Genomic DNA, 27,087 nt, shown 5'->3' with positions numbered 1-27,087 from the left:
GGGGACCATTTGGTCTACGACACTGGTATTTCTTTTGGTTGTAACCAATAATTTTAATACCATAAATATTAAAATGATGAATCTACTCAGAACACTTAAAAGAAAACTGGTTTAAAGCTCTCATCACAAGGAGATGCAGCTCAATAAAAGCACAATACTGATGAAGAAAATAAACCATCAAAAAGCACATTAAATCAAAATCAGTAGGGTCCTTAACACTTTTGCACTGTACTGTGTATATTAATATTAGTGAATGTCTGCTTTTGAGTTTCAGAAAATACAGTTTGCTGTATCACTATCATTTCAGTTTTTCCTGGCCTGCTGGGCATTGTGGAAAATAACGCCTTATGAGTGCTTGCTTTTGGTGCTGCAGCATCATGGGAATGATTATTTCAACACTGGCTGACATACGTTGATATAATTGACATTATACGCTTTTTTAATGAATACCATGCCTGTTATTTTTGCCTCCTGAGAACGTGCATGTTGCAGGTGACAGTTTGTCATTATTGCTATGGGGGTCATGGGCCACATGCTTTCTGAAGCTAATAATGGGAGGTGTTAGCAAAATGGGATTCATGCACAAGTTTTTGTTGACGTTTTAAAACGACACTGAATTGACATCATTCTTTCGACAGTTTGAGCTGGTTCACTGCTTACACGACTCCTTAATCGGCGATGAGACAATAGCAAACAGGGAAAATCAAAATCTTACCCCTCACCTACACGTTGCAGTTTTGGAAAGCTGTATCCTGGTAAATGGTTATTTTTCAGCTTCTTGTGCCTCTTTTTTCCCCTCCAGATCATTATTCAAACTCCATCACCTTTAATGTATTTGATCACAAAAATCACCAGTGGCATTAAATCATCTGAAAAATCATATGAAGTGCAAGATTTGAACCAGTTTGATGAGTTTCGTAATAAACGTATTTCGTGGCGGGGTCATCCGTGTTTGGTCATGTCTGCGTCTTACACTGTGGTGGATTAGAGACAAATGAGTTCCCTCATATTCCTCATGTTCTCAGTGTGTCATTGCAGATAGCTGCATTTGATTCTGCATCTGTGTCAGTGCATCTTGAGCATCCAAGTTGTAGTTTTAGAAAGTTAAGTGGAGCAAAGTGCTGGACTGTAGACGATTGCTGTGTGTTCGTTTGATCGCTGCATCATGTGATGTGATGACAGAAAGCATGCGGCTGTGATTTTTGTGTGTGTTTGAAATATGTTCACATGCTAACACCCATGGGTCACAGCCAACTGGACTTCTGCCTCGTTTTAAACCAAATAAAAATTCTACAGCAAGTGTGTAATTTATTGAGTATATCATACAGTATTGCCTCCTGGTGGGGTTGTGATGTACTGTAACTTAGGTTCCATCTGTAAACAGTGAGAGTTTAAATATTTAAACACCACAAAACAAAGTCATATTAATACTTAAAATTGAAATCCAGATGGCTTGACCCTTCTTTAATTACTTTATTTGGGAATGGTACTCTGAAAATTGACGTTGTATTAAATTTCATTTTGTGTAAATCTGTGAAACACAACAATTAAAATTAGTCCCAAAGAGGAGATGAAGTATCCATAAAGGTGATTTAAAGCTACAGTGTGCAGGATTTAGGGGTGTTTATTAGCATAAATGGACCATAGCATTCAAAACTATCTGTTCATTAATTTGTAATTATCTGCAGCAATGAATCTGAATTTCAGAAGAATAGAATGAGCTCTCCGTCTCCACATGTGGGCAGGCTCCCTCATGGATGACGCCATGCTGTACCACCATGTTGATACAGTAGCCAAAAAGAGACTTATTTTGTCCTCCTTTATCATTTTGCAGCTTAGCTGGAAGGTTGAAGAAAAACGAAGAGGAATCAGTGGTTGCTCCTCTATACGAGGGCTGTCAATAAAGTAACGGTCCTTTTTATTTTTTTCAAAAACTATATGGATTTCATTCATATGTTTTTACGTCAGACATGCTTGAACCCTCGTGTGCATGCGTGAGTTTTTCCACGCCTGTCGGTGACGTCATTCGCCTGTGAGCACTCCTTGTGGGAGGAGTCGTCCAGCCCCTCGTCGGAATTCCTTTGTCTGAGAAGTTGCTGAGAGACTGGCGCGTTGTTTGATCAAAATTTTTTCTAAACCTGTGAGACACATCGAAGTGGACACGGTTCGAAAAATTAAGCTGGTTTTCAGTGAAAATTTTAACGGCTGATGAGAGATTTTGAGGTGATTCTGTCGCTTTAAGGACTTTTCACGGTGCGAGACGTCGCTCAGCGCTCTCAGGCGGCGTCATCAGCCTGTTCAAGCTGAAAGCCTCCACATTTCAGGCTCCATTGATCCAGGACGTCGTGAGAGAACAGAGAAGTTTCAGAAGAAGTCGGTTTCAGCATTTTATCTGGATATTCCACTGTTAAAGGAGATTTTTTTAATGAAAGACGTGCGGACGGGTCCGCGCGTCGGGACGCAGCCGGTGCGGTGCAGCGGCACAGGAAAAACACCTCCGTGTTGATAACCATTTGTAAAATCCAGGCGGCTTTTGATGGCTTTCAGTGGAGTGAGTATATGAGAAATTGTTTAACAGGCAGGACATGTTCCAACTTGTCCTTAAGGCTTTCAACAGAGGTGTTTTTCCTGTGGCGGAGCGTCGCGGCGGCTGCGTCGCGGCGGCTGCGTCCCGACGCGCGGACCCGTCCGCACGTCTTTCATTAAAAAAATCTCCTTTAACAGTGGAATATCCGGATAAAATGCTGAAACCGACTTCTTCTGAAACTTCTCTGTTCTCTCACGACGTCCTGGATCAATAGAGCCTGAAATGTGGAGGTTTTCAGCTTGAACAGGCTGATGACGCCGCCTGAGAGCGCTGCACGACGTCTCGCACCGTGAAAAGTCCTTAAAGCGACAGAATCACCTCAAAATCTCTCATCAGCCGTTAAAATTTTCACTGAAAACCAGCTTAATTTTTCGAACCGTGTCCACTTCGATGTGTCTCACAGGTTTAGAAAAAATTTTGATCAAACAACGCGCCAGTCCCTCAGCAACTTCTCAGACAAAGGAATTCCGACGAGGGGCTGGACGACTCCTCCCACAAGGAGTGCTCACAGGCGAATGACGTCACCGACAGGCGTGGAAAAACTCACGCATGCGCACGAGGGTTCAAGCATGTCTGACGTAAAAACATATGAATGAAATCCATATAGTTTTTGAAAAAAATAAAAAGGACCGTTACTTTATTGACAGCCCTCGTACATGGTATACTTGTTGCTGATCCAGGATAACAAGTTTGAGAACCCTAATTTGTGTGAAATTCGAGGATTATGCATATTGCTTCCCACAAGAGAACGCAAGGGAGCATGAATCGTCGTTGCCAGAGAAGCTAAAACATGAGGAGAAACGAAATTGTGACCGGCAACACCACAATGCAGTCTGCAACCTCACCACTAGATGACACTAAATCCTGCACACTGTAGCTTTAAATTTTTGTACTGCATGGGTGTAAGGTATTTCTGTTGGAGCAGTCTTATTTCAAGCATAATGATTATAAATAATGCAAAATACTACAAAAAAAAGTAATGAGAAGAAACAGTTTATTTGAAATTAATCTACTTTGGGGTGTTGTACAACTTCAAGCCTGCAGAGAGCCAGCGCTCACACAAAGGTCAGGGTTTTCACACATCTCTCTCTGATTTCTTACCTCGGCTGCAGTTTGGAGACTCTCAGCAGCTCCGGCTGGTCCGGATTTTGCGCAGCACTGTGATGGTGCGAGTGGGAGGAGGCTGGATGGCGCTGGACGAGTTCCTGGTGAAGAACGACCCCTGCCGAGGTGAGTGTGAAAGGTCATGACAGTGCAGAAAAGCTCAATAAAGTATTGTACAAATTGTAAATTTATCACATTTTAATTTTTTTCCCCATTTCAATTAGTATATTTTCCATTAACATGTTTTTGCATTTGGAAAGGTCCAATCTGTTTCTGATTGTCCAGTCTTTACAATACTAAATATTTCAGTTTTGTTATTGTTCAGTGAGTCGTGATTGATGGGATAAGAGGGCGCTAACAGCACATACATGCCTGTGTAAAGCATGTCTGAATGTTGTGTCATATAAGTAGCAGTAAACATTTACTCTCGACTTTATGCCGGTGTCACAGACCAAACAGTCCCCAATAAAATCTGTCTCTCCCCCCCCCCCCATCTTCACTGCGCATGCGTCATTTCAGAGCGCAAGTATCGTCACTTCTAAGCGTCAGCTGCGATCCACCAATTATCACTTGGTTTCTGCTTAAACCTGCACTCCAGTCATCATCTATCTCAACGACAGATATCTGAAGCTTTTGTACAACAGTCATCCACATAAATTCAGCATTATTTTGTAATAAAAGATGGCAGACCAATCAGAGCTCCACAGCAGCACGGCAGACATCTGACATGCTGCTGCACCTATGTCATTTCGGTGCGTCAGAAGTGAAATGAGGCGATTATCACCTTATTTCTGCTTAAAACTGACTTTAGAATGATTTAAGAGATTTTACTTTGTCATTTGATGGTTAATAATCACATTATTCCCTTTGATCACTTTGGGTGTTGAGAATCAGACTCAGACGAGCTGCTGTGGTCCCAAATGACGTATGCACAGTGAAGGCAGTCTGCGACACCGGTGTCACACAGCACCAGGACCACAGTTCAGCTAATCAGTGAACAAGCTTTTATGCTAACTGAAAACCATTTGCAGACCAATTAGCTTCCACTAAATTTAGTTTGATGAACTTTAAGTCAATTAACATTTCTTAACATAAAGTTTAACGGTCAAAAAAAAATCATATATGTTTATTTCTGTTGGAGCTTTTACATGAATCCAATAAGTGAACTTGACATTTAGCAGGAAAACAAGAAGCATCATCTCAAGATGATGGAGAAGCAGAAGGTCGAGCCAGAGTAAATGCATTAATTAGACTATTACAGTTGTTTTCCATGTGTGCTTCTTGACATTTCATATTAGTTGAATACTTTCTGTAATGTCTGTACACTGTATATTGAATGAAACTTACTGTTTAATTTAATTTGTTCATTTAATTTCATTATTTTTGTACATCTTGGTTATTATCTGATCTAGGAGTGTTCAACTTTTTTGGCAGCCTCAATGTTTACGTGCAAACATATTAAATTTTTAGCTGTTTAGGCCTGTCTTTCAGGGTTTTAAAGCCAAAAAAAGTCAACATTAAAGTCATATCAAAACAGTTAGTGGTTAGTGGCAACTTCAGATAAAGATTTTAGCAGTTTATCAGTTTTATGTTATTACATTTAAGTTTTATATATCACCACCACTGTAAGGGACAACACAATAAGGAACAAAGCTGATCTGATAGGAAACCTGATTGGGGATGTACTGTGTGGTTTGTGTTGGTAGAAAAGAAATCTTCCCAATATCAGGGCGATCATGTTCAGCTGAGGAGCTTTAAGCGTGGTCAGTATCCTAGTGTCATTGTGTTACATCAGCTAAACTCAGCTGAAATAGAAGATGTGTGGGTAGAATTTGTTATGAAGTTCTTGTAGCTTGGAACATCCTTTAACAGCTCGGTCATCAAGTATTTATAATGTCCATAGTCAAGATGTCTCAAACTCCTTTGCTCTTATGTTTCTCTTTTCACACTTTACTTTGACGGTAAATGACAAAAGTACAAGCAAAAGGCGACCATAGCAGCACCTACTATGATGATTTCAGCATTGTTGATAATCCCGAGTCACACATTATCACGACCAAAGGACACACGCATTGAAAGCACCCAGTGCAAACAGAACCATCCTGATCATGACGTGACATGTCACGTGCTGACTCATGATAACAATGTACCACCAGTGATGCTGACCACACCTAATTTTAACTCCAACACGTCCATGAGTGCAAGTACATTTGTTATTTAAAGAACAGTGGCACTAGCTTTGAAAGTGACAACTGCATCCGTTGGAAGCTAGCAACAACACTTGCGTTGCACTGCGCACAGTTTTGAACAGGGTGGAAGATTGGACCCATATGCTTTATTTACCTGACAATGACAGGGCTACCTGTGCATGCAGGGTTGTGACAAACCTGATTAATCAGTTTTTATGACCGTGAAATGATACCATTAACTATCACCCACCTCATTTTGGCTTGTCAGTATCTCACAAATAAAAAGGGAAATTACCCATCGATGGGATATACAGGCTTAGGAGGGGTTAAATTCTGGGGCAGAACCCAATAAAAGGTTGATTCCAAAAATATTTGTGTGATAGGGGATTGTTCTGGGCAATGATGATAGTATGTGGCCCCTTCATTCAGATTTTTTTTTTATTCTGAACTTGGCATTTACTTTTGCTCAGACTTTGGTTGTCACATAGAACAATAGTCAGGTCCATAACAAGGTGCACATTGATGTTTTTATCAAATAAATTAAATCACAAGGTCTGCCCTACAATATACACTGATTGTTTCATTTCTACTCTATTACAGTAGTGTACAGAAGATGCAAAATTATAAAAATTGTGTCACTCTCCACAATGGGGCTCATCCATCATCCAGTATGGCTGCCACGGGCACCATACTGGATGATGGATGAGCCCATCTTTGAAAGTAACCTTCCTGTGGCCTCCCCAATTCACCACCAAGCAAAAACATTTTAATCAGCCAACTTGACTGTAATTATTTTTTAAATGATGACTGATAAACAAGTTAAGAAATGTGTTTGCAATCAAATTTTAAAAAATAAAAAAATACATCTTAAAAATGTGAAAAGAAGCATATGTGAGTAAAGTGTAGCTGCTGATTTTGTTAAACACTAGTGTGCTACTTTATGTGCATCCGTATGACAACTGTTCCTTGTTGCTGCAATCTTCTGTATTCATTTTCAGTCTGTTTTCTTGCACAACCTTCTTCCTGCTGAACACGGTTTCATTTCTTCTAGTTCATCACCACGGCAGCAAAATGTTACGCTCGGAATCAAACTCTTCAATTACTCAGTCTCCTCTAGGTTGGCAAATCTCACAATTTCTCTCCTTGCTCCATGAACCCACCAGTGGTATGTGTCTGCACATCTGAGCGTGCTCTTGTGTTGGTTGTGGCGTGTCGTGGCTGTGTGAGCACTCACTGTGAATGGCATTTCTCATCAACTGGCTCCATCAACAATTCAGCAGCCGTTCAGCTCCGACTGGTTTTTCATGCATGCATGTTTGTGGTGGGACACATTATCTGCTGTCACATGTCACAGATCCGGGGTCTGATGCACCTCATGAGCTCTTTTTTTTTTTTTTTTTTTTGCATGAATTTCTGAGCAAAGCTTCATTTGCAGTTTTCAGATTTGCTTGTCAATCAAACAGTTTCTTTTTATTTTCGGAGTGGCTATACGCCCAATCGTTGATTCTATAAAGTAAATAAGCGAGTATATACGCCCAACCACAACCGACCAATGAGCGCGCTTGTAAGTTCACTTCCGGTTTTAACGATGGGAAAAAGGGCGGATATTTTCTCGCCGGCTGCGGGAGGGTTCGCAGCCCGCGGAGGGGCTGTGATCTAAAGCGGTTCTGTTTGGCTCATCACTCCCAGGGAACTGTGTCAAACTAACACTATCTTACGGGCAACAAGCAGCATTTTGTTCATCAAAACTGTTTTGTCGTCATTAACAGGCTTCCGTTCAAAATACTTAGGAAGTGTGTCTGCTTTCATCCATTGCTGTGTTTTTTTTTCGCAGTAATTAAAGACGGCGCTGTTAATGTGTCTAACATACTCTGCAATAGAGCCTTAAAAAGTGGTATAAAAAACGTAGTTTAGATGCACAAATCATGTCAAATACACAATCACGGTTTGGCGAATAAGGTAAGATATTATATTTATCTGCCCAATAGTTGGACGTGTAATGTTCAATGTATGACTTATCTGCCCAACGGGTGGTCGAATAGCCTTTGCCTATTTTTTTCAGGGTTTTGTATAACAAACTAATACAATTATCTCATGAGAACGGGATATATAACCAGCCTTCTCTTCATTCAGTACCTGCATTACATTAAAAATCACACATGCATGCACAGGTGCGCACACACACAAACAGATGTGCTGCACCATTGGCATTGTATCTTAGTGATTTGATTCCGTACTAAATAAATTGTAATGTAAAACACTGTACTTTATTTCAACAGAACTGATGCCAGCACCTAAAAAAAGTGTTGTGATTGATGGGGCATATCTTGATCTACATAACATGTAATTTGTGCATATAGGCCTAATATTTAGCTAATGTCAGGGCATGTGAGCGTTAGTGTGTCTTGAAATATGAATAAAAAAAAATTCTGCTTGAATTTGGATTTGGCTTCTCAGTTATTTTGATGCCAGGCTACAGCATACAGCTCCATGAGCGATCTGCATCACTCTGTTTGGCATACATGTGTATGATATGTATGTGGCAAAAGTAGATGATGGTGGACATGTGGGTACAGCATGCAGTGATCGGGACCTACTGTTTTCTAAGTGGAAGCCTCCTGATTCTCCTTTGCAACATCAGTCCAGAGCACAAATCCCAAGAGGCGGCATTGTGACCTAGTGGTTAGCACTGTGGCCTCACAACAAGAAGGTTGTGGTTCTTAGCTGTTCCTTTCTGTGTGGAGTATGCATGTTCTCCCGATGTTTGCGTGGGTTCTGGGTGCTCTAGCTTCCTACACTTCCAAAGAGATGCAGGTTGGTGAATTGGTGACTCTAAATTGGACGTATGTGTGAAGAATCAGGAGGCTTCCACTTAGAAAACGGTAGGTCCCGATCACTGCATGCTGTACCCACATGTCCACCATCATCTACTTTTGCCACATAGATATCATACACATGTATGCCAAGCAGAGTGATGCAGATCGCTCATGGAGCTGTATGCTCACAAAACTGTATGCCTCCTCCATTCATGGCCACTGGTGAACACTCCACTTATGATCACTCCCCGCTATGGTCAATTTTCACTCCGCTCCAGTGAAATCACTCACCGCTCACTCCAAAATGGAAAGCAATCTGCATTATACTTTAATTTTTGCTTTAATACTTTAATTTAATATATATATACATACAGTGGTGCGCACACTTCCGATAATCCGATAACAGATAATTATCGAAGATAATGTTTTCTTTATCGGATTATCTTTTTAGATAACTTTAAAAACCATCATCGGACTAATTATCTTCCGATGAATTGCCGACCGATAACTTTTAGACCGATAACGTAGTAAACCAAGCTGAACAGTGAAAAACATTTTTAAAACTTAAAAGCAGTTGAGATCTACCTGTTAAAAGTTTCCTAATAAATATATTGTTCTATCCTCTGTAAACAGAAGACAGCTGTTTAAAAAAAAAAACTACTCTATCCTCTGTAGGCAAAGGAGAACTGGTGACCCAAAAAAAAAAAAAAAAATTTCCTTTAACACTATACTGATATAACAACAATATCACCCAAGTCATCCAGAGGCATACATTTTTAACTTATGGTTCAAATTTTAACCCACTCATTTTGGACAAGTTATTTAAAATAGTCATGTCTGAAGTTTTATAAAGTGAAAATATCAGATATATGTTTTCATTTTAAAGTAATGTGCTAATGTTTAAGGTTTTGTGAGCACATGCTGTGCCCGGCAGCAATGCATTATTCTCTGGGTTTATAGACGTATTTGCGTTTAAATTCCACGCATCTTAAATGTCGCAGACGGATTATCTGGAATTTTGTTTGGCAAGTTTTCAAAGCCGCTGCTGCCATCTACTGGCCAGTAGTGTTCGTGGCAGTATTCACTCCAAGTACTAAGCGTCTGGGCACCAGTAGATGGCAGTGTTCTATTTATTTTGACCCGGTTATATCAGATGGTGGTCAAATCAACTTTTTGGCTTTGCAAATGGCTTTTTTTTTTTTGTTTGTTTTTTTACAAATTAAGTTTAAAAACAAAACAACAACAACAAAAAACATTACAAGACAGCTCTGCGGTTGGATGCTTTGTAGCTCTTCAGCAGCAGGAGGTGGTCGTGAGATGTTAAAGCTTGTTACTCCACTACAAGATGCAGGACGCGCGATTAACCTGAAACTCGGTCCAAAAAATTCTCGCACGAATGAAAAATCATCTGAAAAATGGCCAAAACACGCACAGTGTAAAGCCAACATTTATGTGTCAAGATAAGGCTTTTCAGAACTGACCAATTGTTAACCTTGTCCCTTTGTTTTATGTTTTTATTATTTATTATTGCATTTTAACCTGTGAAGTGCTTTGTGACTTATGTCTGTGAAAGGCACTATATAAATAAATTTACTTACTTACTTACTAATATTGAGTGCACGTTTAATAATAATCAATAAAATAATAATAATCATAAAACGTGCGCACATCATCAAACATTCTCTCCACATGCAAAACATTTTGCGATGACACTTCCAGGGCTCCGTAAAAATGTCTGTTTTTACAAATAAAAATGGAATATTTTACAAAAGCACATTTATCTTTAAACCACCACACGACACACTTTGTACAAATGACAGGATTGGCATTAATGGAGTTATTCTATCAGTATTTTCACAAAACCATAACTTAGTATGACTTTATTTTTCAAGACCTCCGCCTGACCGGAGCATTATGATTAATAGAGAGCTCATTTTGTGGGTGCTCTCAGGATTCTTCAGTGCAGCTTCCTACAGGGTGCAGCATGGTCAAATATGGAAATACTGGCTCATTCTTTGGGTCTTTTTTTCGCTTCTTAGTAATTGCAAATCTACCAGAGTCAATACTGGAATTTATCGGTTATCGATTATCTGTAACTTCCGATACATTTATGGGTGGTTTATCGGTTTATCTTTATCAAAGATAACTTTTCAGTTATCTGATTATCTGTTATCGAAGTTAATTTTTTGGTTATCTGTGCCCACCACTGTATATATATGTGGCACTGATTTCATCAAAGTCAGATTTACAAACATATGAACCCCACAGAGTAGCTTATTCACCATTTGATTGGCAGCAGTTAACGGGTTATGTTTATAATCTTATATCAGCATTCTTTACACATTCAAACTGTAGCACACAAAAAGCACATTTAATTAAAAAATGTTATTATGGTCTTACCTTTACTTAAAAATGAAGTCCACACGTGCCGCTCCTCCTGAACAAAAGCATTGATGACTTGTTTGTGTTGTGAAAGTGTCGTGACACGGACCCACAACAGGGGGCGGTAATGAACGGACAATGGATAAGCCAAAAAGTAGCAATTTAATGTTGTGAATCGCACAACGAAGTACAGACAATAACAATATGGTGGAACGTCAATTATACACAAGGTGACGTGTGGGCAGGCTCGACGATAGAAGATGTCTGGCGAGAGAAGAGCCGGATCCCACACAGCTTCCACCACCAACGGATCTGAAGAACACCGGAGCCGCCAAGCCCTGCACCCCAGGTGGCCACTGTCTTCAGCAGTCAGACCCGGTACTGCTGGCAGAGAACAGAAACAGTATTGATGAGTGCGAGTTCGCACACTCAGTAATCCCACAGTCTGTGTTTAGTTAGGAGGGAGCACCTCCACCTCCAATCACACACTCGTGCAGCTCCTGTTTAACCACTTATCTGGTTTGGGGTGTGAGGCGAAGCCGTGGCAGTCCACACCAAACGCCAATCCCACAGAAAAGGACACACCACAGGAAAACAGCTGCAAAGAAGTTCAGATTATTACTCAATGTAAGTCAGCAGAGAAGTTACCTGAATGGTAGCTGATTTCTCGGCGGGGAGGTGGAGTTGCAGTCCGGCCTTTATGGTGATGGTGTTGAGTAGTGGATGAGTGACAGCTGGTACGGATGATGAGTGACAGCTGTCACTCCCGGTCGCTCCGACGCCCTCTCGTGCTTGAAGCCCGCACTTCAAGCAGGGCGCCATCTTGTGGTGGTGGGCCAGCAGTACCTCCTCTTCAGCGGCCCACACAACAGTTTGGAAGTCTTATCTTCCTTCAGTTTTAAAAGTCTCTCTGTCTCAGTGGAGCTCAATGCCAGGGAAGAAAGTCATCCTTTCTGGCTTTGAATGTGAGTGGGCGACCGCTTGTGTTTGATGAGAAAATTCTTCAGGTTACAATATCCCAACTGAGTCACAAGTTGAAAAAAGAAGGCAGCAGAAAAGGCGCTGGACGTCCACACAGCCAGACAATATGTGTCCCACTCCGTTTGAAAAGAACATACCTTCTGTCCTGCAGCCCCTCCTTTAATTTTTGCCTCCTGCTTCGATTGAAAGTCCAGTTTTGAAAATTGTTTCAGTTTGGATATGTAATTCTCCATTCTGAAAGTAAAATAAATAGACTGTAACTCTTAATTTGCTAACTGTAAATTGTAGCTTGCTGTCACTTATTCTGCATTTGAGGAGTTGCTGCAAGAAGAATCCCTGAGATCAGTAGTGGTCCCTACCATGAGGCAAGAGAACTGCGTGCCTCACCTGGTGCCTTTTTGCAGCCTTTTTAGGATTGCTCAGCACACGAAACACGTTACACAGGCATACAGCTGTTGACAAAAAACACTCTACATTATGTACATCAGCAAAACTATGGAATTTAAGTTCATATAACCAAAGTGTTTGACCATTTTAACAGTGACATACAGAGAGACAGTGAGACAGAGTGTCACTGCACAGCATGCCAGCAGTTAGCCCAGTGATTGTGCAATCCAAGGTGAGGCACAGCTGGCTGCTGCTTCACCGCACATCTCTTCTCAGTATTTGAATGACAAATGTGAAAATTCAGTGATTTTGAATAAAAAAATAATCCAAAACTGGTGAAGTTAAAAGCAAAATTACTTGTGTGAAGCACCTTGATGCAACTTTTTAGTAGTGATTTGGCACTATATAAATGACAATAAATTGAAATTGAAAATAACAATTGTACAAATCACTGGATAAGTATAACCATTTAATTTATTTTTTCATTTTACATTTTTTCTTTCCATGACAGGTGAGCCACAGCCTCACCTGCCTCCCCTGACCGCACTTCACTGATATATATATATACGAGGTCTATTAGAAAAGTATCCGACCTTATTATTTTTTTCAAAAACCATATGGATTTGAATCACGTGTGATTACATCAGACATGCTTGAACCCTCGTGGGAATGCAAGAGTTTTTTCACGCCTGTCGGCTATGTCATTCGCTTGTGGGCAGTCTTTGAGTGAGGAGTCGTCCACCCGCTCGTCGATTTTTTTCATTGTTTAGGAATGGCTCAGAGACTGTTGCTTTGTTTGATAAAAATTTTTTCAAAACTGTAAGGCACAACTGAGTGGACACCATTCAATAAATTCAGCTGGTTTTCGGTAAAAATTTTAACGGCTGATGAGAGATTTTGGTCTGGTAGTGTCGCTTTAAGGACGGTCCACGGCGCCTGACGGCGATCTGCGCTTCGAGGCGGCAGCGTCTCGCCGTTTCAAGTTGAAAACTTCCACATTTCAGGCTCTGTTGACGCAGTAAGTCGTCAGAGAACAGAGAACTTTCAGAAGAAGTCGGCATGAGGAGTTTATTCGGACATTCCATTGTTAACGGTCATTTTGTAATGAAAGAACGTGCGGGCAGAGTCGCATGTCGGGCCGGACCCGACCGCGGGGGGTCGCGGCAGGAAAAACACCTCCGTTGGAAATCTTAACGGGCAAGTTGGAACATGCCCAAGCTGTTAAACAATTTCTCAGTTACTCACTTGTTGAAAGCCATTAAAAGCCGCCTGAATTCTACAAATGGTTTTCAACACGGAGGTGTTTTCCTGTCGCGGCGCACACAGATTTGCCGAGTCGTCACGGAAACGACTCGGCGAATTTGCGCGTACGTCTTTCATTAAAAAAATGTCCTTAAACAGTGGAATGTCCGCATAAATTCCTCATGCCGGCCTCTTCTGAATCTTCTCTGTTCTCTCACGATGTCCTGGGTGAATTAAGCCTTAAATTAGGATGTTTTCAGCTCGAAACAGGCCTTCGACAGCGCCTGGAAGCACTGCAGGACGTCCCGCTCCGTGGGAAGTCCTTACACCGACAGAAACACCCCATAATCTCTCATCAGCCGTTAAACTTTTCACAGAAAACCATCTTAATTTCTCGAATAGTGTCCACTCGGATATTCCTCACAGTTCCAGAAAAAATTTTGATAAAGCAACGCGCGCCGTCTCGAGCAGCGTGTGAAACAAAGGAATTCAGCCGAGAGGGCGGGACCACATCTCACTCAAGGCCTGCCCACAGGGAAATGACGTCACCGACACGCGTGAAAAAACTCACGCATGCGCACGAGGGTTCAAGCATGATTGGTGTAATCGCATGTCATTCAAATCCATATAGTTAAAAAAAAAAATAAAAGGGTCGGTTTATTATCTAAGAGACCTCGTATATATATATATATATATATATATATATATATATATATATATATGAGGTCTGTTAGAAAAGTATCGGACCTTTTTATTTTTGAATCACATGTGCTTGCATGAGCAAACCTTGAACCTTTGTGCGCATGCGTGAACTTTTTCCACGCCTGTCGATTGCATTATTTCCTGGTAAGCAGCCTTTATGTGAGGTGTGTGTCGTGCGCTCGGCGTTTTTTCATTTCAAGGAAAAAGACGGAACGACTGAAGCAGCGCCGCATCAAATTTTGCCAGAAACTGGGTGACAGCCAGGTGGAAACCATTCGGATGATTCAGACGGCTTTCGGTGACGAATCTATGGGCATCACACAGATTAAGGAGCGGTACAACCGGTTTAAAGACGTCTGCACAACGGTGGAGCCTGAGCCACGCTCCGGTCGGCCATCAACATGCTGAAATGAACAGGTCATTTCCAAAGTCAACGCTGTGGTGATGCGGGACCATCGTGTGACTGTCCGAGAAATTGCAGAAGAGGTGGACATCAGCACTTTTTCGGCACATTCCATTGTGACAGAAGATTTGGCCATGAAAAGAGTGGCTGTGAAATTCATGCTGCTGCTAACGGCGCAGCAAACGTGCGTCCGTGTTGGAAGTCTCACAGGACTCTCTCATTCCGTCTTTTTCCTTGCAATGAAAAAACGCAGAGCGCACGACACACACCTCACACAAAGGCTGCTTACCAGAAAATGATGCAATCGACAGGCGTGAAAAAGTTCACGCATGTGCACGAAGGTTCAAGGTTTGCTCATGCAAGCATACGTGATTCAAATCCATCAGGTTTTTGAAAAAAATAAAAAGGTCCGATACTTTTCTAACAGACCTCGTGTGTATATATATATATATATATATATATATATATATATATATATATTTGTGACCTGTGTGTGAAAAATGCTTAAAGGTCATTTTTCTCTGAAGACTCCTGGGCTGTTTTTGTGTTGGATCACAATTTTACTTCCATGAGACAGTGCTTGTGTGGTGAAAAAACAAAAAATATTTCATTCCACTACTGTTGCAGCAGGAAAATTCTTCTGATGGGACAGTATGGATGAGCTGTGACATTGCATGAGTCTTCTGTCTTCATTGTGGTTTTACGTCTTAATTTTCCCCTCATTATAAATTCAGATGCCACTCACCATCAACATACTAGCCAATAATCATAGTCATGCTTGTTGACACACTGACTGCCATTTTTAGCTAAAGGAAGGACCAACGTGGAGCTGCGTGAGAAGTTTATCCTCCCAGAGGGCACCACCCAAGTGATGGCGAGCTTCCGCTACCGAGGGCGTAGATCTCGACCGTCATCTAGAACAGCTTCTCCTACCAGGTCCGTGTCCAGCCAGAGTTGTCCTGTTCCACCAAACCCAGCAGTGACCACCACACCCAAGGTAAACCCAACAACAACATGCACCTCTTGGTTCTTGTATTCATCTTGTATTTTGATTCAAACCTTGTTCTCCATAATGGTTTTTCCATTTCATATTCAGTCGTTTTTCTATGTTGGTCTGTCTCCATATCATTTTTCTGCTTTGATTCATGTGTGTAAATCCATTGATGTTTTTTGATTTGCCATTATTCTTCAGACTCCACAACAAATAACCCGCAATTATGATAAGCCGTGGCTTACAAACAGCAAAACCACAGCTCCTCTTAAATCAGCAGACTCCTTTGGGAGTTCGTCCTCAGAGGTATAGTTGCATTCAGGATGCGGAGCACTTCAACCTTCTGAACTAACAGCTTGTACCATCCAACTGACATCTACAGAAGATCACAAATTAGGGTGGAACAGTACACAGGAGTTATGGTTTGGTTCACACTATGGTTTGGATGTCATGCTTCGGGACAATTCAGTACAGAAAAGTGACTGACGATTTTGAGTGAACAATCACATACCTTATAACTGCAAAACAACACCATCATCTGTTCCACACCTTGTAGCTCACTGGGAACTCAAAGTTTTTCTACAACCTCAATTACAATGAAGTTGGGACGTTGTGTAAAATGTAAATAAAAACAGAGTACAATCATTTGCAAATCCTCTTAAACCTATATTCAATTGAATACACCACAAAGGCAAGATATTTAATGTTCAAATTGATGGACTGTTTTTCTGCAAATATTTGCTCATTATGAAATGGATGCCTGTAACACGTTTTAAAAAAGCTGGGACAGTGGTATGTTTACCACTGTGTTACATCACCTTTCCTTCTAACAACACTCAATAAGCATTTAGGAACCGAGGACACTAATTGTTGAAGCTTTGTTGGTGGAATTCTTTCCCATTCTTGCTTGATGTACGACTTCAGTTGTTCAGCAGTCCAGGGTCTCCGTTGTTGTATTCTGCGCTTCATAATCCGCCACACATTTTCAATAGGCGACAGGTCTGGACTGCAGGCAGGCCAGTCTAGTACCCACACTCTTTTACTATGAAGCCACACTGTTGTAACACGTGCAGAATGTGGCTTGGCATTGTCTTGCTGAAATAAGCAGGGATGTTCCTGAAAAAGACGTTGCTTGGATGGCAGCATGTGTTGCTTCAAAACCTGGATGTACCTTTCAGCATTGATGATGTCATCACAGATGTGTAAGTTGCCCATGCCATGGGCACTAACACACCCCATACCATCACAGATGCTGGCTTTTGAACTTTGCGCTGGTAACAATCTCGATGGTCTTTTTCCTGTTTTGTCCGAGGGACACAACGTCCACAGCACACTTTTCCACTTTGCGTCTGTCCATTTCAAATGAGCTTGGGCCCAGAGAAGGCGACATCGTTTCTGGATGTTGTTGATGTATGGCTTTTGCTTTGTATGGTAGAGTTTTAACTTGCACTTGTAGCTGTAGCGATGAACTGTGTTAACTGGCAATGGTTTTCTGAAGTGTTCCTGAGCCCACGTGGTAAGATCCGTTTCACAATGATGTCTGTTTTTAATGCAGGGCCGCCTGAGGGATCGAAGGTCATGAATGTTGGTTTTCGGCCTTGCCGCTTACATGTAGAAAGTTCTCCAGATTCTCCGAGTCATCTGATTATATTATGGACTGTAGATGATGGAATCCCTAAATTCCTTGCAATTGAACATTGAGAAACATTGTTCTTAAACTGTTGGACTATTTTTTTCAAGCAATTGTTCACAAAGTGGTGATCCTTGCCCCATCTTTGCTTGTGAATGGCTGAGACTTTTGGGGATGCTCCTTTTATACACAATCATGACACTCACAGTTAGTGTCCTCAGTACCCAAACGCTTATTGAGTGTTGTTAGAAGGAAAAGTGATGTAACACAGTGGTAACCATACCACTGTCCCAGCTTTTTTGAAATGTGTTGCAGGCATCCATTTCAAAATGAGCAAATATTTGCACAAAAACAATCAAGTTTATCAGTTTGAACATGAAATATCTTGTCTTTGTGGTGTATTCAAATGAATATAGGTTGAAGAGGATTTGCAAATCATTGTATTCTGTTTTTATTTACATTTTACACAACGTCTCAACTTAATTGGAATTGAGGTTGTATATGGCTAGTTTCTAAGAAGTGAGTTGGTCCTCTCTAGCTTCCTCTCTCATGTTAGCGAGTGTAACCGACTCAACTCGCATGTGTGAAATGTGGTTCCACATTAAATGTTCATATCACATATTCTCTATATGACTGTGCGTACCATACCATAACATCTGTACCTTAATACTTCAGTATGAATACAAGTACTGTTCCACCCCTCTAACAGATGTATTACAAACACAGACAAAGCTCCTAGTTTATACAGGCTGCACTAAAACTGGTGTGACTGACATAACTGATTCTAATTCAGCATGTGATTAAAACATACAACACATTTGAGCTTAAATAAAGCCTGAGCTTTGCTTGTTTTTGGATTTCAGTTGGACTGAAGCTACACCTTTTGAAGCAGGCTGCTCTTTTCATTCTTGTTTGAGTCATTTCTAACCCCACCGCAGGACAAACAACACCCCCTTTAATATGTGCATGCCAAATTCTTTAACTCCACAGGTCCAACGTCAAAGTCGAATCCTTACCGCTGATGAGTGATGCCCCTATTGTTGCTTTAAAAAGACATTTTAAAACAATTTAATACTAACCAAATATTTACAGACAGATTACACACACATCAGACTCATGATTTAAAATGAGAAAAGTTGTAAATAAAATTCTGTTTTTTTTTTTTTTTGTTGTTTGTTTCTTACAGAGTACACCAGTTCAGGGCAGCAAATTACGTCTTCCTGGATACTTGTCAGGTAAAGGATTTCAGTCTGGTGAGGAGGGAATGTTGATCAGCGCTGCCGTACTAAAGGCTCGAGGACAGACTATAGGGGGTGAGTAGAAAGCACCTTAAGTAACTTTTTCCTACATTGTTTAGGGTGCTGTTTCAGCATCTTAAAAAGCATATGCATAAAAAAGAGTTTAAGGATTAAAAAAGACTAAATGGGGCAATAGTATCCATAGCATGAGGATGTTAACGGCTAAGGCCGGGTTCACACGGCAGGATAATTAGGCCGATATCGGACCCGATCTTCCCCTTCCGACAATCTTAAGGACGCCCCGACAATCGTGATGACGCTAAAGATAGTCTTATCAGATATTCCTGCTGTGTGTGGTGTGTTAAGAGCGCTCTGATCTGCTCGGAAGGGCGTCAGGAGCGCTCCGATCACAAATCTGGGATATTCAACACGTTGGATTTTTCTGGCCCGATATCGGAGTGTGTGTGGTGTCCCCGACAACAAACGAGCACGCAGCCTGCTGAATGTGACGTTCAGCCAATCAGAAAGCGAGGTGACGGACGCACGGAGCAGAAAATAAAATCAAAACAGCTGTTCTGACTTACCAGAAAGTCCGGTGGTCGTGCTGTCTCCACTCCTTTAAAGAACGCCTTTTCTTTTTCTTTTTGTATAGTTTTTTCCCTCTGTTTTAAATAGTCCACAAAGTACCTCTGTTTGTTTACCCCTAAGTCACGTTTAATCTCGAGAGATTTTGCGAGATTTCCTGTCTGAGCTGTAAATGTTCGTGTGTGAAATCTGTTGGTGTGTGGTAGTGTTGTCCTTACCGTGTGGCTGAACACCACACACTGTACGACCAAACCTGTTAGATCCATGATTTTTTATCTTCACATGTGTGGTCTCTCAGGTTTTGGAAACCTAAAGATAATTTTAAAATCCTGTCGTGTGAACCAGGCTTAAGGCCTATGGTAGATAGGTCGGGTAAAGGCCCCCTGACACTCGCACAACTTTGATCCGCTCATTTGCATGCACGCTGCCGTGCACATACAGTCCATTTAACCTGACTTTTGATGGATTTCCTTGTGCCCAGTGACCTTGACATCCTGAATTATTGACCTTTGGCTGATTTCGCTGTCATGATTGGGTCTGTGGGGAATGTATTATTGTATAAGCTGTTTCTCTGTTGATTATTTTCTCACTGTTATGGTTGCTTGGGGTTTTGGTGGAGGGACTTTTTTGTCTGGTGTCTGATGCTTGGTGTTGGGCGTTCCCTTCCTGTCCTTTTTCCTGCTTGCCACGCCCTGTTCCAGATCTTTCCTCACACACCTGCCTTGCATTTCCCTCTAATCATTTCCCCTATTTAAGTCACACCTTCTGCCCTACCTGTTTGTGAGCCTTGCGCCGCTTTTGAGCACTTCCTTCTGTGTATGTTGTTGTTGTTGTTGTTGTTGTTGTTTTGCCTTTCATTGATTCCACATGTTTTTGACCTGGCTGCTTGTTTTTTGGACCCTGTCTCTGCCTCATGCTTCGGTTGCTGTTGTTTCTCTTGGCTTGCTTTTCTGTGTATTGAACCCAACCTGAACTTTCATTAAACCCTCTTATTCCGTCATCTGAATCCTGCATTTGTGTCCAGCCACTTTGTGCCAGTAAGCCTGACACCTGCCAGGGTAATACTGGTATCTACCTTCATATGTGTGCCAAGTCTGTTGTTTGACACCAGTGATATTGACCTTTGGCAAAATGAATCCTTTAAAAGCAATTGCAGGTTTGACCTTCATTCACATACCAAGTTTGGTGGAAAGAGTGTGGGATGAGGAAGAACAAATAAACAAATATGTTGCTCAGATTATATTATAATTTTATTTGCAATAATTACATTTTTGTTAAAAAAAAAAAGTTTGATTCATTGAAACAAAATAAGGGTAAATTATGGTGTATAGAAAATGGGGAGTGAAATTTCTATGGCATCACTTGTCATGTCTTTCTTTTATCTGTTAAATTTGGAATTTAGTTTATTTGTCATTGCAGCAATTAAATGGGTTTCTTTATTGGGAATAAATGACAACAAAATCAAGACTATACAACTAATGCAAAAACCTGCCTAGGAGTAGCACCTTGTGATGTAGAAAATCATGCAAGAAAAAATTCCCTTATTCCAATGAAAGTGAGATTGAATAATACTTGGATTCAACTTGATGTGGTTCTCACATTGCTGGTTCCGGGTGAACTGTCATAGATTTAGTTGTGGTCACTATATTGTTGTTCTGTAATCCCTTCCCTCCAGAGTCAAAGAAAAACCTCAGCCGACCTGGCAGTAAAGCAGGGAGCAGAGGAAGCAGTCGGAGGGGAAGCGACGCCTCTGACTTTGACATCTCAGATATCCAGTCTGTGTGCTCAGATGTGTCCGAGACCGTTGGCGACTCTGCCCGAGGGACTCCACGGTCTGCGGGCCGCCAGCACGGAGGAAAACCCTCCAAGATCCCCACTCCTCAGAGGCAATCGACTTCCACAAGCAAACTGGCCAAGGGATCCAAGCGATAGTCAGTGGCCTTGAAACTCAACCCAGGAGCTAGTTGCACCCCAAACACTGCACACTGGAGTTAGATAACTGAAAGACTGCTAACGTGTTAAGTGTTTATTTAAATTGTCGCGAAGATGTAAAATATTCTTTTGAGAGGAAATATGGTTTAATATTTTGTGAGAATAGAATGTTAATGGCCTTGTGTATTTGTTTTCATGTATTTTATTTTTTGTGAAAAACATGTCAGCTAGGTTTTATTGTCTTATTTTAATGACGCAAAATCTGTAGAAGTCCAAGGAACTCTAGGAAACCCAGGAATGACTACATTGTACGGTAAACTAACATTTCTGCACACTAATGAAGGACAACTTGCAGGATTACGCTTTGAAATTTACTGAATGTACTGGAATTTTGTGTTTGCTGACGTGTGGAGCGGACGGTGCCCCATGGGACCGTTTGAAGCACTACAATTATGTATTTAAGTGCTATGATATAGTAAAGGGCAATGCAATATACTACAATAAACCACAGCAAGCACTGCAGAAACCTTTGATAAACACTATTTAAGACAAGTAGCAGAAACCTTGTATTCATGAAGCTTTCAAGTCCTGTTTGTTTGACCACTTCAATGCTACGTGTGCACTGACATTTATGAGGTGTCCCTTCATGTAGACCTTCCCTTCTGCATCCATGTTCATGTATGGTTCATTTTGGTTGAGTTGAAGTTGTTATTACTGTAATTTGTAATAAACCTGCTTGCAGAAAGCTACCACAGATACCTGATAATGGACCACAGCATTATTTTTCTCTTTCTCTTAAAGGGAAAGTTTGACATTTTTTCAACCTGGGCTGTATTTTTAGAAGTTGTGGGGTTCATCAGTTTATGCAGTTGCTATTGTTAGTTCATTTTGATGTGTATTATGTCTCATTTAACAACATCTATGCAATATACACGTAATTTACTTAAACATGAGACATTTGGGATCCCTGGTTTGTTGTCTTCTTGTCAACAAACAAATTCATATGCTTTAGCTTTGTAAATTTCTATATGTATTTCAGCAAGTTTTCATAGTCATACAATTACATATGATAGTATGAAAAGTTAAAAAATGGTCTTTTGTATTTAATAATTTCTAATATTATAGCCCTTAAATTAATAGTGATTTAAAAAAATCTCTCCAATATGGTGTAAATTAAACACAAAAATCGAAGCCAAAATAATGGAATTCATATCTATGAGCACCATATATTATATCAACTAAATCATTGTTTTTTACAGCACAATTTCTTTAGATAAAAAAGCGATTGGATACATGAACAGGTAATGATGTCATTCATATGTGACTTTGTAATGTTCATGCGATTATGTAAGATACTTTAGTAAATTTGCACAATCTCTCCAATCAGCCACAGAAGTCTATAACTCCTATGGAGGTGTCATGGGTGTTTTGGTGGCTTCCATCACTGGTCTTCTTGGATGGTTTTAGGGAGCTGTCTACTCCAGACAGATTTTTCACACAGTACCATACTCTTTGTACTGTGTAACAAGCGCAATCTGAGATTTCTGACATCCACCAATCCAGCTTACCTCCAAAATTCAGTGGAGTATTCCATGCCCTAATATCTCTGTGGTACAAATCTGGTGAGAATCTGTGAAGTAGTTTTGACATAATCCTTCAAATTTTATATCCATTATATCCATCAGGATGTATCCATCCTGATTCACAATAATACAGACTGCCTGTATGCATTCCATTATTTTGGCTTTGATATTTTTATTTATATTATGTTGGGAGAGATTTTTCTTCACTGTGAGTATTAACGGCAATATTATTGAAAGTTTAATGTATAAAAGTCTGAATTATTGAAAACAAACGTCATTGTAAAAAATAGATGTGTAAAAGCCTAAAGGGGGTTTGACAGACTGGTCGGCTCTGAGCAGAATGTTTGCGGAGCGTCTTGTGTTTGACTGTGAGATACTACATCTTTCTCTCAGGGAGACACTGTGGATATGAAACAGTCGAATTCCCATGAGATCCATTTAACTGTTTTCTGCAGCAGTTAATTGCAACAACAGTCTCCACTACATTTAAAACTCTTTTATATGCAGATTATCTAAAAAAAAAAATGTACAAAGGACCATTAAGCAAATTGTTGATGTTTCATGTAGTATTCCAGATGAAGGTACTGACATATTTTTTGGTGCGCTGCGTGGCCTCTTTCTAACTGGCTGGGTAAGTGGCCTATGAGAGGATCCAGATCCTCTGGGGGCCACAGGTGCAGTGGAGCACAGGGCCCAGATGCCTGTCAGAACCAGGGGTTCCAGGTTGTTCAGCACATAGCCTGACCCGGAGAAATGGCACTTTAGAATTGGAACTGGAAAAGATCCATCTGTAGGCACCACAGTCTTGTTTTCCAGGAATATGTAAGTAATTTAAGAATTCTCTTATACTTCCTTTCCATTTTTTTTAATAAATGACCTTGAGAAATGAGAAAATAACGAGATTTGAATTGACCCGTTGGTGATCAGAAAATACCACACAGATGAGATTAACTGAGCAGCTAATAGAGTGTGGCATATTTTAACTGATTTTATGACATTCAAAAGGAAATTATAAATGTTGACAATGAATTTGCTGTACATTTTAGAATTTTAAAAATGCATCAGCAAAACTACATCCTCCATTCGAAAGAAGGTATTAAATCTTATTAAACTGCTTTATGAAATTTAATTTATGTATTTCTCAGTATTACTGTGTAGTACATACATCACAAATATAAAGGCATCTCTGCTCACCAGTTCAGATTTGATGTTCTGTTATATACGACCAGCGACTTTTTAGTAGCTTTTATCTTTGGCCAAAAACATTTATAGTAGAAATGAATAGCTTTGGAACAATTTATTTGTTTATTTATTTTTTAATGATGATCAACTTTTCCCTCCCAACAGTCTGCAAATCAAAATGACTTAATATGTGATTTTTATTTTTATTTTACTTTTTTGTGTGTGCTTACCTGCAGGCACCTATAGGAGCCAAGTGATATATTGTGGAAAATGCTGCTGTTGACAGCAATTCTTCTCATACTGGAAGTGACGCACTGTCAAAAATCAACAAGTTAGTCTTTCTTTCTTTCTTTCTTCATTCATTTATGTGATCCTTCCATTCTAATCCACCATAAACGACAGTTTTCCACGTTGAATGCTGTGCTGCTGCTTCATGAGCAGCAGAGGTCAGTGTTGCTCAATTATGAATGCTTTATTTGTTTGCTGGCCTTTGTATTTAGTGTGGACAATCAGAAGTCAAAAGGCCATCCTGAGCAGTACAAAATGCTCCATGCTTTAGCAGGTCCTCACCAAGGACCTGTGGTTTTAATTGCACCTCATACGACCCCATGCTTTAGCAGGTCCTCACCAAGGACCTGTGGTTTTAATTGCACCTCATACGACCCCATGCTTTAGCAGGTCCTCACCAAGGACCTGTGGTTTTAATTGCACCTCATACGACCCCATGCTTTAGCAGTCCTCACCAAGGACCTGTGGTTTTAATTGCATCTCATGCGACCCCATGAATTATCAGGTACTCACCAAGGACCTGTGGTTTTAATTGCACCTCATAGAACCCCATGATTTAGCAGGTCCTCACCAAGGACCTGAGGTTTTAATTGCACCTCATACAACCCCATGCTTTAGCAGGTCCTCACCAAGGACCTGTGGTTTTAATGCACTCATCTCAAGCGTCTCAAACTAAGCAGGGTAAACAACAGTAATAATAATCATCATAATAAATCCAACGATATGTGTTCCTTGTGTGTCTTGTCTGGTCCTCTGTTGTGTGTTATTTTGTCTATACTGTCCAGTGTGTAATTGTTAGTCACTCGTGTTATATCACTATGGTATTGTATTATGTTACGTTTATATTTATATGTGTATGCGCATGTGTGTGTGTGTGTGTGTATATATATATATATATATATATATATATATATATATATATATATATATAGTGTGTGTGTGTATGTGTGTGTTCATATGTATTGGTGTGTGGGTGTATGTTCACATACATATATAATTGTATTATTTATATGCTTTATATATTATATATGAAATATTAAGCTAAAAATGACGGCAACCGTGTAATTTAAGTAATTTAATTTAATTGAGCATGGAATTGGGAGTGGGAGTCAATAAGCTTGTCTCCATCCCACTCCTTTCCAAGTTGATTCTGTTTGTGTTATGTTAATTCATTTATGCTTTTTTTTGTCTTTATTCATTTTCTTTTTTCTTTTCACCATTTTATGAACAGTGTCAAGTGTGTACATAAAGCTGTACTATTTGTTTATATTGTTTATATTATTGTTTATATATTATGTTGACTTGGAATAAACAAACAAACCAAACCAAATGGCCCACAGCAGTGTCACAATGTTACACCAGGAAGCCAGTTACCATGAGATTTTTGTTTCTTTTTTGGTCTGATTTCCTCCATTTGCTGTATCCAACTATGCGGCACACAGACACATGTCAGTAAGTAAACGGAAAGCCAGAGCTGAGAACCTTCATGCTGTGATGTCACAGAGCTACCCACTTATCACACAGGAGAAATTAATAATTATCCCAAAAACAAGGACATCACCAAGCATTTTCCTTTATGGCTAACCAATCCTAGGCTTTGAAAAATGAAAGACAGTGCAAAACTCATTTCAGTCTACATATAACTTCAACCATATTCATGCTCATAATTTCCATCATACGTTTGATAATATTCTCTGAACCAAGCCTGGAGATGTCCAGCAGATGGCAGAGAAGTTACATTAAAACACACTAGATCATTGTTTTTAGAAAAGAGAATCGGGCATTAACATGCCACATTTATGGTAGAAAATCTGTTTCACAGCCTTTTCATGAAGAAAGAACTCCAGTGTTGGTAATCAGACTCTCTCTAGTATTAATCCACAGCAGAAACTAGACACAGACACTCCTGCAAGAGCAAAGCCTGCTGCCATCAGGACACTGTATGAGTGGGGAAAGTGTATTGTGCTTCTTTACAGCAACAAAGCCTTGACTGTGACCTTCACGATCACTCAAGGTCAAATGCAATAGTATATTTGGAAACCTCACACATGTTTTTCTATTCATGTCTAACCATAATCATGAGTCTGGTGCAGTGTTGCCACAGTTACTTTGAAAAGTTACTTTATTAGTTAGTTAGTTAGTTACTTTATTAGTACTTCATTAGCATCTTTATGCAGTTACTTTATTAGGAGCTGCCGACAACTTGCAACTCATAAGTAATGCAAATAAAAAGGTAACTAGTAATCTAACTTGGTTACTCTTAAGATTGAGTAATCAGCAAAGTAACTAATAGTTGCTTTTCTGAGTAATCAATCTTAAAAATAACCAAGTAAGATTACTAGTTACTTTATTAGTTATGTAGAGCAGCTGCCGACAAGTTGTCCACAGCTGCTAATGACGTAACTGTATAAAGTAACTAATAAAATAACTTTTCAAAGTTACTTTGGCAACACTGGTCTGTCGTTTGTGATTCATGAGTTACAAGTCTTCTAAAATTTCTCACATCTATTTGCATTGCGCAAATATTTTGACCTTGCAGTTTGACCTTGACTTTTGATACCTGAACCTAAAAAGTTAATGGCTTTAGCCTTGGGTGGGACTTTTTTTTACATGTTTTTTTTGAAAATTCCTCATTATTTTATTTTATTTTATTTTTTTTGTGAGACATGTTAACAGACGCACATACACACAGGTTATAAACTCTCCCTGACTGTTGAGAGGGCTTAATGGCCATGCTGATGTCATGCAAACTGCAAAAAAAAGTTGTACAACATGATCACCAAATCCACCTGAGGACATAAACTGCCTCTTCTTATTGATGCATTTCACAAATGATCTGTGACCAGACGGCCCTGTTTCTAAAAA

The 27,087-nt window shown here is 40.1% G+C and overlaps 1 protein-coding gene across 1 annotated transcript in view; it reads left to right on the top strand.

Annotated features, from left to right (window-relative positions):
* The window catches only part of dst (dystonin), a 318,051-nt gene extending 296,119 nt beyond the window's left edge, over positions 1-21,932 (top strand). The window contains exons 93-97 of the mRNA XM_034185302.1: positions 3,700-3,817; positions 15,600-15,790; positions 15,986-16,090; positions 18,601-18,727; positions 20,913-21,932. Coding sequence (XP_034041193.1) covers positions 3,700-3,817; positions 15,600-15,790; positions 15,986-16,090; positions 18,601-18,727; positions 20,913-21,169 — 798 coding nt within the window. The 3' untranslated portion in view covers positions 21,170-21,932. The remainder of the gene's footprint in view (positions 1-3,699; positions 3,818-15,599; positions 15,791-15,985; positions 16,091-18,600; positions 18,728-20,912) is intronic.
* The last annotated feature ends 5,155 nt before the right edge of the window (positions 21,933-27,087 follow it).

Source organism: Thalassophryne amazonica, chromosome 13, assembly GCF_902500255.1.
Source record: "Thalassophryne amazonica chromosome 13, fThaAma1.1, whole genome shotgun sequence".
NCBI classification, from domain to species: Eukaryota; Metazoa; Chordata; class Actinopteri; order Batrachoidiformes; family Batrachoididae; genus Thalassophryne; species Thalassophryne amazonica.
Note: the sequence above shows the minus strand (reverse complement) of the source record. Positions and strands in the feature narration are given on the sequence as shown.